Below are 12,974 nucleotides of genomic sequence, written 5' to 3'. Positions count from 1 at the left end.
TTCATCCTGCATGAATGGAATATATTTTATATTACTCTATGGCTAATGAACTTCAGAAATATCTCCTAAACAAATGATTATATTTTCTTCCCACTTGTCGCCCTGGATTCGATAGTTTGCTTTTGATGTGGGAGCTTGAAGATTTCTCCTGATCCAGTGAAACCCACAGACAGGCACACTTCTCCCATAGACGCACATGTGTTGTTTAGGAGTTTATATTACCATACACACTGTGCAGCTATGTCTGCCCACATTTCTCCTTCGCTCCACAGAGTTTCCTTGTCTTCTTGAAGACAATATATCTACAATACAATATAGAGTGGGCTTTGGGTCAGTCGGCCTCTGGGTAATGACTGGATGCTGTGATGTCTACCTCAGTAAAACACATAAGATGATGGACGGTATGTTGCGCATTGGCAAAACATTCACCCCCAGTCACAGATCTGGGTTTAATCCATCGTTATTTCGCTCACCACGCCACCCCAGTTCAGACATGGCCATATGCAAATCAGTCTTGACCCTGTGCCTCATGGGAACAGTCCAGCCCGAACTGCCAAGCCATGTCTTCCCTGGACCGGAATCAAGCATCCTAGGACCGGTGTTGGGGCTTCATCCCTCTTCAGCCAGGATAGCTTGACTCCAGTGGCGTAGTGAGCACGGTACCCACGTCTGGGCATACCCTTCCCACACAGGGCGAACAGCAAAACACACAAGATGATGGACGCGGGTCCCGTGCTCACTACGCCACTGGAGTCAAGCTATCCTGGCTGAACAGGGGTGAAACCCCGAAACCGGTCCTAGGATGCTTGATCTCGGTCCAGGAAAGACATGGCTTGGCAGTTCGGGCTGGACTGTTCCCATGAGGCACAGGGTCAAGACTGATTTGCATATGGCTATGTCTGAACTGGGGTGGCGTGGTGAGCAAAATAACGATGGATTAAACCCAGATCTGTGACTGGGCGTGAATGTTTTGCCAATGTGCAACATTCCGTCATTCATCTTGTGTGTTTTGATGTCTACCTCAGTGCCATGCTTATTATTCAAAGGCTTTCCTTCTCTCACTAATGTCAGTCTGTGAAGCTATACTGCTTTTTGCTTAAGTGCTGCACGTGTTGCACCATCTTCCTTTGTCATCTCTCACCAGTGGTTACAAAACCACAAATTAGTTTATTAGTCCAGGTGGACTTTTGACTGCAACTTGGGCATTTAAGTAAATTAAGCCTGCCCCACAGGCTTGATATCTAACACTGAAAAAGTTCAGAAATCCTAAAATTAGCAATCAACGTTTTCTATGACAAGATTCCTAAATTTATACTGAAACTTTCCAGCATCTGCATTTCTTGCACGAACAAGTTCAGGAGATGGAGCTGATGCTTGGGCCACTCTGAAACACGAGTCTGCATCATACATTTCATTACACAATCTCCGGGTGAAGGCCAAAACTTTTTAAAACTACCAGGTGAAAGGCTATAAATAGTGTGTCAATCAATAACAGATCAATGTTCCTAATGTGTAGCATTTTGAATAAGAAAAAATAAACTTGGAGTATGGGTAATTGACAATGAAACCACAAAACGCCTGTCCATAAAGCACATGGTTTTGCAGCTAACTGACAAAATATGATGACCATTTTTAAAATCCATTGAACATGGTTATCATGAAATAATTCACTTTAATTTTTTAGAAGAATGGTGGGTTTTGTAAAATAAAAAAATTCAGGAGGTCAGCAAAATCATTCACACTTTTTGATCACTGACAGGTTCTACAAACAGTTTCTATTTGACTACAAAGTGAAAATTATTGATGCCATGTCCAATTATCAATAAATCACTGGTTGAGGCTGTGACATGAGTTTATGGAGGACTGACAGTGCACGGTAGCTTCCAAATTGCTAAAATGTTCAAACACACCTTTAACTTCAAGCACACAAATAGCTACACAAGATACTATATTAAGCAACATGAGAATGTAAATAGTATTTTATATTAAAACCACATGCAAACCGTTACAGCAGTGTTAAATACCTGCCTAAGCTTGCAGCACCTAAACTGTTAGGGCATGAAAGACCTCGTTCTTGAGAGAATAAACGGACCCATGTCTTGATGCTACAGAATTTTGGAAAGAAAATTGGACCACAGGAATGGTAGAACATAATCTCTAAATATGTTTGTTATTTATTTTTACCTTGAGTTTAACATCAAGTGTATAACGTAAAACAGTGTTTGCCAAACTGGGGTCCGAGGACCCCCAGGGGTCCGTGGCACATTCTCAGGGGGTCCGCAGGCAGCAGTTTTAAAAGCACTGCAAAGTTCATTGTAAAAGTTTTCCAGCAACTATAAAAGTGTCAAGAAAATACCAGTGATTAATGTACCTGCTGTAGAGAGATGAGAGTTTTGTCCAGTGGCAGTTTTGACTTATCTAATGTGACACAGAGGGTTAATATACCTACTGCAAAGAACGTGTACAATGCATTTTAAAAAACAGATTTTATGTGCAAAGGTCTGTGGGTTACTGATTTTGTCAGAGAGATTCTTTTGTTACTATGAAGTTCATAAGTGACAATCGTAATCTAGCACAGTGACCTATAAACTGTCATCAAAGAGCTGCTTGCAAACTGCATGGTAAAAGTTAGTAACATATGTTTATTCCCAGTCTATCATTATCCTAATGCTGCTAAAAAGGTTTATTAGGGTGGAAATACATTTTTCTTGTTAAAGTCAATGCTAACCACTGTGTTATGTTCTGAATGCTGAGTTTGTGCTTCTCCAGACCAAGCACTCTTTAAAAATGCCTACCAGTATGAATGACATGTGAATCCTACACCTTGTAGTCCCCTTTGCCTTATGTAACATTTTCTATACACTGATTTACACGTAGGATTCTTTATCTCTATATGTGTGTGATGTAAAGTGCTCTGACATCCTACAATGGTATGAGAGATGCTAAAATAAATTAAATACATGTGACAGCGGGGATATGGAGAGATGAGAGGCACTATTGGAGGGTGATAATAAGAGAATCATTGAAGAACCCCAACAAAGATTGTCGTATTGTGGTGCATAGTAAGGTCTTTATTTACAATTCTTTAAAAGCTAATACAATTCATTATATAATGATAAATGTGTTGTAGACAGCACCATTGTTTCCTAAATTGTTTTGGGGGGGAGAGCCTCCCAAAGCCCCCTTAGTAGTGGTCAGGCTCATTCACTGCACTTTATGTGCACCGTATAGGGACTGGTCTGAAAACATTTGCCAGGGCTGCTTTAGGTTTCCAGTCAGGCCCTGGCAGGAGCAGGAGCCTCATACTGCAAAATAAAACCAATCATTCAAAAGTTAGTCACGGAGATGCAGCACCAACCGTCCCATTGAAAGTTTCAGTTTCTTTGCAAATTCTTTCAATATAAAATACGAAGGGATATATTTACAACAGAATTGGCGGAGCGTGTCATTAGTCTCCTTGGCTTAACAACACACTTCAGAAATGCAGGGCTGCACCATATTTACAAGAATATGGTGCAGCCTTGCATTTCCCCCTGCGCTGGCACTACACTACACTTAGCAGTGTAGAGCCAATGCAGGCACCCTTGCACCATAGTGCAAGGGTGTCTGCGTGCAGGGGAAGATTGTTTATGTGCAGGAAGTTCCCACTTCCTGCACATGAACAGTTTTGAAATGCCGTTTTGTCACCTCTATGTGTGCTGCCTAATGCAGCACACATGGAATTTACAAAACGTAAATTTTATTAAAGATTGTTTATGTGCAGGAAGGGTCACCTTCCTGAACATAAACAATCCAAGGTGTTTTGCTTTTTCCGTGGGAAAAAGCAAAAACGAGGAGAAATAAGACATTTCCCCTCGTTTCGCCAAGTTAAGACCAGGTTTTTCATGGTCTTAAGTTAGGTGCTGTCTCCTATTTAAGCTGTCCTTGTAAATATAGGGCAGCGTCAACATCAATGGGTGTTGGGGTGCCCACTGCAACTCCCACTGCCCACCTCTTTCACGCTAAGCATTTCGTGAAAGGGGGCCTTATTTACAAGGCAGCGTTAAGCCACTATAAGTGGCTTAACGCTGCCTTGTAAATAAGGCGAAGCCCCTATCGCCACAGGAACATTGCAAAAAGTAACATTCCCATGGCGATAGGGACTTGTAAATATGCCCCTAAAATCCTTAGTAATTCGAGTATTTGTTTTGTGTGCACACATGTGTTTATTTTTTTTGAATTACTGTTTTAATGTTTGAAATTTAAATTCAACAAATTGCTTGGGGGTCCCCGGCTTCCAGTGGTGACTCAATTGGGGTCCTCAGGACTCAAAAGTTTGGGAACCACTGACGTAAAACATTGCAACATTAGTACCAGTCTAAAAGCTTAGGCGTAACATGGTATGCAATGTTTTGTTCAGAGTCCTACTTTAAACCATTTCTTCTTCTGCTCAATCACACATTAAGAATAAGTGATAACTTACACTTTTCTGGCGTTGCTTCCTGTGATGAACTCTCTGAGCCAGACTCAACACCAGCATTTTCCCTGGTACTCTCATTGCCAAGTTCATTCATTTTAGGTGGACTCTGGTGGAGGGAATAAACATCCATAAGCATCCATCCAGAACTGTCATTTCTAAGCAAGCAGGCTGCAAGATAAATCCTGGGCACTTAACTTCTATTAACAAGTTGTACAAGTAAATGGGAAAATAATTAATCACTGTTGGATCTTATTGTAAAGCAAATGTGCAACTAACCCAAACTTACATTTAATGAAAAAACACAGCATTTAAAGATGCTAATAATTAACATTTCCAGGTCCACTGACAAGGCAGTTTGATTCGTAGTACAAAGGAACCACAGTAACAGCTGGCCAAGTAAGAAGAGAATCCAATTGATATCCTACTGAACAACTAAACTATTATAGAGGTGGACAAATGGATGTTAAGGCGGTAAGAAAAGAAAAGTAATGGCAAGAGAAAGACTAGCAATGTTATAATCGTGAGACGTTCTTACTTTCTCACAGATCTCTTGGCCTCAATCTTTCAATCCTCCTTGGCAGCATAACAGCGACTCATGCTAGCTAGACTAATACCTGCAGTAACTATGAGCAGAAAGATTTAACTTTGACTGCATGAGTGACATTCTACCACCTCTACGGTGTATACAAGTTCTGTTTGGCTTTTTGCAATAATTTCCAAAGAGACAACTATTGTAAGCAGTAACCGTGGAAAATAAATTTTATGACAAAATTACAGGACATATGTATTATCACATACATCTGTGAATGATAGGATTTTCAAATTGGTGGAAACTTTTAACTGTGTTAACATGCATGCACTATGTTCTATATTTCAATAAATACTTGGGGACCTACTACTGTGCATTTGATACAGTATATCCAAACCTTTCATGCAATTACCTCACAGCGATCAACAGGCTCAATAAAACCAAAAAATGATTTAAAACTTTAAGTGATCGATGTTTGGAAAAATGCAACAAAATAGTAAAAAGTAGGATGGTTTTCACAAATTGTACACAATTATTACTTTAAAGATAAATAGTGCCTTTTGCTTCAATTGCATTCATAACAATCAATATTATTAACTGTTCAGCTCTGTATTGGCAAACAAGCATTCTTCATTGATAAAAATTAAATAAATAAAAAAATACTAGAGACAAAGAAGATACTCACCAAAACTCTTTCACTCATATTCTGACCAAATACAAATCTGGTCCCAGAGGCATCTGCGATGTTTGCAGAGTTCTCTAAACTGAGGAGAAATGCTAGTTAATATCAGGCAGCTTTCTTAGTTTACAGTTAAGTCACAACAGATGGAAAAGTGTTTTGGATCCCATTAAGTCCATTTGGGAATCCATATGGATAAAGACTTGGAGAATATTATTCTACTCAGTGCATTCATGCCCTTATGAGGCAAGAAAATCTTTTTTTCAAATAAGGCGCCACCTCACTGTATAGAAATTGCTTTCTTTTTTACGCTTTTACCAAAAACCATGCAATTACTGACACAGGACTGTAGCGATGCACCCATTTCTTATAATCATTACAACCGCTGGTAAAATCTATCAGAACAAAAAAAAAAAAAAAAAAAATTCTGGATGAGCTTTCAAAACCTCAAATTTCTAATCCATTCTGCGGGTAACCCAATAAAAAACTGGAGAAAAGTCAAGAAATCGCAACCAATACCAATGCACCTAGTAACTTGCACCCTTGCCAAGATCATGCAGCATGTCAAACAACTGGGCACAGCTCAACATGCGAGTTATCAATGTTCTAAATTCTATGTCAATTCAAGTAATGTTTTTTTTGTTTGAAAAAAAAAATATTTTTAAAAGAACTTGAGTTTTACAATACAACATTAGTAGTTAGAGTTACTGTAAAAGATGGCAACACATTATCTAGAAATGGCATTTTTCATACATATGATGTAGATTTTACAATGTATATGAAAATATCTATTATAAAAAGTAATACCTATTGCCCTCTTCACTCAATCTTGCCATTTCAGTAAGCAACTATAGAGGACACATAATTAATTCACATTAACGCTCATTTTTAGAAATTAGCAGTTACATAATGGTAAACTATGTAACACCCAACACAACTGCACGTTCATAGCATTATTAAAGTTATATACTGTACTAAATTCACAAGACTGAGCTCACCCATCCCCCAAAAAATAATGAATCAATACTATAAATGCACATAGGGGCTTTTGGTCAGGGGTCTTCACCCATTAGTCAGCTGAATAGTCAGTTACCCTTCGTTTCAGTCTACCACAGAATACAGAACTTGTTGGCTCCCCTCGGTGTAACTGACAACCTTTTACACAATGTGATCACCCACACAAAATATAGGGAAATGTTTGGCCAATGTTTCCTTTTACTTATATTTTTCACCACTTTATTTGTTGTGTTTTTCAAGAGACCAGCAACTTTCAGCACCCTGCTTAAAAGTGCCATTTTAGCAACCCCAAAAGATTAAACCAATGTTGAAGCATGCCAAAAACCTTTTGAATAAGGCAGCTTATTTCTGTGTGTACATACGTTGGGCATCTGTGAATATATCTTCCATTAAATACAATTAACAACATAAAAATGTGGCGGCCATGCCCATCCCCACTACTAAGCCTAGCTTCACACACCTGCTACTCACAACACACTAGGCACACACGTTTCTCTACACTATTAGATTAACAATTCTGTAATGTGGGCAAGCCTTAAAGTGAAACAAAATTCAGTATTTACTAGGTCAAGTATTAAACGAAAGCAGTCAGGAAAAAACTAAAATAAAAAGCATCCTAGCACTAGTGAGGCTGAAGACCAACAAATGCTCATCAAAACATTTCCTGAAAACACATGGGAAGAGTGGCTTAACTGCTAGCTTTCGCATAGTTCAGTAAAAAGAAAGATGTATTCCTTTTTATGGAAGAACGTCTGACAGGCTGGTAGAGCCAGCTTGCGACCTAGGTAACTACCAAATCCTAAACCTGGAGAAATTTAAATCTGGTGACAGACTCTAAAAGGCAGTAAAAGCTATGAGGGCCACTGAAATGGTCTTCGCAAATGCCCAAATATGGCCACTAAATGAAACCTATACATTTTAATTTAGGAGTATGAAATTGCTAAATTCAGCGGGTATAACCCAGTTTCATAAAATAGGATTGTTACAATTTCCAGAATACATTAAATATCCTGTGGTTTTACTTTTATTTATTTTTGTTTCTTTCACGTTTCTAACTGTTCACTAAGGGCATGATTACGACTTTGGCAGTGCAGCTTTGGGTTCGCCTTGCTGCAGCACTGCCAAGGCCATGGTCAGACCACCCGCCAAATCAAGCGTTTCCTACTGTCAGGCGGGCTGGTTTTTGACGTTCCCACAGCGTTGCCTCAAAAGTTGGCACCGCAATGGGAATTTCAAAAACAGTTCCTGCACGCCATGGGCTGAAAAACCTCCATGACACCGCTGGCGGAAAGTAAACTTGTAATATGCTTGGTGGGACAGTGGCGGTCCCGCCCTAGGCAGGGCATGCACTGTCTCTTCAAAACATGCTGTATCTACAATGTGGGCATCTAGCACCTCTCATCTTTCTTTGGTTCCTGTCACTGCCCTCGGGGTGACAAATGCAAAAAGAACAATTGATTGACAGAATGCAGAACAATGTCATACATTCCCCCCAGTTCCCATTGGGCGCAGGGTCAAGACTGATTTGCATATGGCTGGGTTCAAACTGGAATGGCATGGGGAGCAAAAAAACGATTGATTTATGCCCAGATCTCTGTACTGGGGTGAATGAAGGACATTGTTCTGCATTCTGTCTATTAATTGTTCTTTTTGCATTTGTCACCCCGAGTGGGGCGGTTATGCCCAGACGTGGGTCCTATGCTCTCCATGCCACTGGAGTCAAGCTATCCTGGCTGATGAGGGTTGAAGCTCCGAAACCGGTCCTAGGATACTTGTTTCCAGTCCAGGGAGGACCTGGCCTGGCAGTTTGGACTGGACTATTATCATTGGGCGCAGGGTCAAGACTGATTTGCATATGGATGGGTTCAAACTGGAATGGCATGGGGAGCAAGTCCCTCAGACAGGACGTGGATTGTAGGTTAGGTTCAGGGGCAACTCTAAGATGCCCTCTGTCATGCATCTTACATTAAATCCCCCACTGGCATCAGTGTGGGTTTAATGTGCTGAGAAGTTTGATACCAAACTTCTCAGTCTTCAGTGTAGCCATCAAGGTGCTGTGGAGTTCGTGTTGACGACCTCCCAGCACCATATACTCTTAATAGCAGCACTGCACTTACAGTGCCCAGGAATGGACCTGGGTACTGTAGGGGCACAGGGCTCATGCACCTGTACCCACACCACTGGCATAGGGCACACAGCTAGAAGGGTGACTGAGGTATGCCAGGGCAGTGTGTGTTGTGGGCATGGCACAAAAGGATGTGTGCCATGTCGATTCTTTGTTTTGTTCTGCACCAAGACACTCAGCCTGCAAAGGCAGTGTGTGTGTGTCAGGGCACAGGGCCTCCAAGGGTGGCACAATAAGTGCTGCAGCCCTTAGAGGTCTTCTCTGGTCACAGGGCCCTGGGTACCTAGGGTACCATTGTCTACGGGCTGACACGTGATCAGAGATGCCAATTGGGTTTTGGCGGTTAGGCAGTTTTAGGGAAGGAACACAGGCCCTGGGCACCTGATTGGCAGGAGCCCAGGGCGCACCAAGTCAAAGAGCATTAGTAGTCTGGCAAAAAAAAAAAATAAAGAAAAAAGGGGGGGGGGGGGGGGGGGAGGTTACTGCAACAGAAACCCACTTTCTCACACCAAACATTTACACACACGTGTAAACACAACTAACCTGGTGATCTGCGTACTCGCTGGACCCACTGGGTACACCTATATCACTTTCAATGAAGGGGATACAGTACCTATTGCATACAAATCTCATTTGTACATAAACGCTGAAATGCGTTTTGCACCAAATTAGAAGATTTGTACAACTGTACAGACTGCTGCAGTGAGAGAGAGCAAGCACCCGCTCTGGGTAAGCGAATAATTGTCATTACCCCAGTACCAACCTTAAAGGTTAGTTACAAAAGCAAGCGAGCCAAAGCATTACATCCACCATGGATTCAATGAGCTAACTCTCTCACTGCAACAAATGTAGATTACAGAATCAATACTACACTGCAAACACAAGCATTCCTGCAGTACGAACATGAATATCCTCTGCCGGATGAAATAATGCCTCTAGATCAATATGAATAAATCATTTATACCGATTGCTCTGCTCAACCTGCCGTATGGACAAGACACCAATATTCCACGGCATGTGCAATCGTAAAGGGGCGCATCCATGACGGAAAGTTCAGTCCTGGTAAAACACACACACGGTCACTAGGGGACTGTAAAGCGCAGCTGGCAGAGCTAATACTGGCACTACAAAGTACAGAGCATGAATTACCCACACTTATAGTGTGTGATTCATACTACTGTGTCCAGTCCTATAATGAATATCGTCACTATTGAGGACAAAATGGATTTCGAGTTTCGAAGGGTTGCACAAGCTGCTTTGGGAACAAGCAGCAATGTTGAAAGAATGCTTGCCACGGGTTGAGGTTATCCACACATTGAGTCATCAACATGTTGACGTTCACGCTGAAGGGAATTCCATGGCTGATAAAGCAGCTAAGGCAACAGTCCGTACTGCTGCCGTTGCTGCAATCACTCGTTCAAGTACAAGAATGGATAGAGACATCATGGTGGCTGTAAATGCTGCTCGCAACGACATCCACCTGCCAAAAGGATTTCCACCCAAGTACTCCTACAATTTAGATGTGCCAAAGGTTCCGTATGTTCAGATTCCAGGAGCGGGGGATAGAGCAATATCAAACACAGATTGGATTTAATACTAGCTGCACATGCGGGTCTGGGGTCAGCACACACTGGAGTCACTGCTACAGTTTCATTACTGAAGCATCGCTATTGGTGGCCTGGTCTTACAAAAGAGACCAGGACTTTGTCCTCAAATGTGACATCTGCGAGCAGATGAAGGGTTCCACACCATAGCACGTCCTCCACTGACACCTCTATTGATATCAGACAAGTCTCTAGCGGTTGTTTATTTGGATCACTGCGGTCCCTTACACTCAGATGGGGCTTACAAGTACATCTTGGTGGCAGTGAATTCATGCTCTAGATTCCTTTTGGTTTGGCCGCAGTGCTTGGCTGACTCTTGAACTGTTAAAGGATTTGCGAGTCTTCATCGGATCATACCCAACTCGCACACTACATTCGAATCAGAGCCCGGTGTTTAGCTCTCTGGCTTACAAAGAGCCATGGGAAGTTTGGGTGTCTCCCAACCATTTTGTGGGAAATTCGGTAGTTGAGATGAAAAACTGTGACTTAAAACAGTCCTTAACAGCAAGGGTATTGGGCTCTGGTGGTAGTTGTGTCAATCGCCTATATGGAGTGCAGAGGGCACTCAATAACATGCCAAGAAAATCTCTAGGGGTTCGGGCTCCTTATGAACTCCTGGTGTAAGAATGTGGGTACCAGATCTCGATAATGTGCATAGTGGCAGCTGAAACACCGTTTGACATCAATGAACGTTTGGCTGCTTTACAGGAACTCAATGAATTACGGGGCACGTAAAACGCACCGCCATTGGAGAAGTGAAGATCGCACCAGCAACAACTGCCTGATCCCAAAGGTTGGGGACCTGGTCACAGAGGCAATTGTGGACAAGAAATAATTTGGCCCATCTTAGAGTGCCTGTTCCTGTCCTAGCTGTCTAAGGTACCAGAACTATACTTCTTCCGCCCCTTGCCGTTCACAAAGACAAAAGGGTTGCCTCCATTGATCTGATTAAACTACACTATGTGGATGATTTTCCAACAGTAGGCCGCGTGGGCTACTGGCTAGTCACCGCACTCCTCTTGTTACCGTTCAGGAAGTCCTGATGGAAGCTTTAATAACTACAAAAGATTCCACTTTCCAAAGAGAAGCTTTACACAACAAAGTATTTCTCGTCCCTGTTGAAACAACAACCACTGTACAATCAACAAGTACAGAAACTCAAATTTTGATTTAAAAAAATTGACGTCTACATTAATATGCCACAGTTCTACAAAACCTGCTGAGCTGCCAAAAATAGACTGGATGACATCTGGCTATTTCGTGCATTATGACGACTTCTCATCGGATTCAAGTGAACCTGAGCTGCCAGCACCGCCTCTCCCTTTCAAGCTATAAGTGCATGCTTTCTATCTCTGGCTGAAAAAGACATACTTTGTTTTTCCTTGGATACATCTCTGGATTACAATCGGATTACTATTCATGGTCCTCTGGGATTGGTTTGGCGACTGTCTTTTTCCTACTTCTGAATGGACACTATCTCCCAGAATGCTCTGCAGCCCAACTTGTGAACTTGGTTACAAGGGACCAGTCCCTGGTGAACATTACAGCGGTTCCAGTTACTGAGGAATAGTGTGGGACAGGGTATTGTATGATGTATATGGTCCTAATGAACTTTTAAAGATACCTTATTTGTTTAAGATTTTCTTAAATTATATAATAACCTCTAGTACGTTCTCTGATGATTGGGACATTGAAACTGTGCACAATGTGCTTGCAGAGCAAGAGCGATCAGCTGCATTTTCTAATGATGAATTGTATGATGGTAAGGAATATGCTACTTACCAGTATGCATCTGTTCTTGGCATGTAGAGCTGCAGAGCCACACACTTAGGATAGCAGATCGCCATTTGGTGTTGGGCTCGGATGCTTGCAGGTTGTTGTCGTCTTCGGAAGAAGTCTTTGGTCACGAGATAGGTGACTCCTCCCTTGGACTACAGTGCGCATGGGCATTAACTCCATCCTTAGATTGTTTTTCGCCATGATGGGAAATGATAGAGTTTGTAGAAAAGAGATGTCCATGTGTGATGTCTAAGTAAGACAATGCTGGAACAGATACAGGTCCTGGGGAGGTGGGTGGGCGTGTGTGGCTCTGCAGCTCTACATGCCAAGAACAGATGCATACTGGTAAGTAGCATGTTCCGTTCGAGGCATATGAGCTGCAGATCACACACTTAGGATAGACTATATAGCAATGTCTCCCCTAGCGGTGGTCACCTGTATCGGTTGCAGCCTTTTGAAATAAAGTTTTAAGGACAGCCTGACCCACAGAAGCTTGTTGCTTTGCTTGCACGTCAACACAATAGTGTTTAGTGAAGGTGTGTGTTGTAGACCATGTGGGTGCCATACAAATATCTTCTAAGGGAATGTTTCCTAAGAATGCCATGGAAACCCCTATTTTGCATGTGGAATGCGCTCTAGGGGGAACTGTTAGTGTGCGTTTAGCCTTGTGGTAGCATATTTGGATACATTTAACTATCCACCTAGCTATCCCAGATTTGGAAATGGGGCTGCCTTTATGTGGGGGAGAGAAAGCAACAAACAATTGTTGTGTTTTGCGGAAT

General features: G+C 42.0%; 1 protein-coding gene across 6 annotated transcripts in view; it reads right to left on the bottom strand.

The window, feature by feature from the left end:
• The window catches only part of RANBP3 (RAN binding protein 3), a 324,639-nt gene that overhangs the window by 71,396 nt on the left and 240,269 nt on the right, over nucleotides 1–12,974 (bottom strand). For all 6 annotated transcript variants that reach the window (XR_014971945.1, XR_014971946.1, XR_014971944.1 and 3 more), the window contains 2 exons: nucleotides 5,674–5,752; nucleotides 4,463–4,565 (listed from right to left, as the gene is read on the bottom strand). Coding sequence is in view for 3 of the 6 variants with exons in the window: in XM_085637083.1 (XP_085493209.1) it covers nucleotides 4,463–4,565; nucleotides 5,674–5,752 (182 nt within the window). In the remaining 3 variants the exon portion in view is untranslated. The remainder of the gene's footprint in view (nucleotides 1–4,462; nucleotides 4,566–5,673; nucleotides 5,753–12,974) is intronic.

Source organism: Triturus cristatus, chromosome 12 (genome assembly GCF_964204655.1).
Source record: "Triturus cristatus chromosome 12, aTriCri1.1, whole genome shotgun sequence".
In the NCBI taxonomy this organism is placed as follows: Eukaryota; Metazoa; Chordata; class Amphibia; order Caudata; family Salamandridae; genus Triturus; species Triturus cristatus.
Note: the sequence above shows the minus strand (reverse complement) of the source record. Positions and strands in the feature narration are given on the sequence as shown.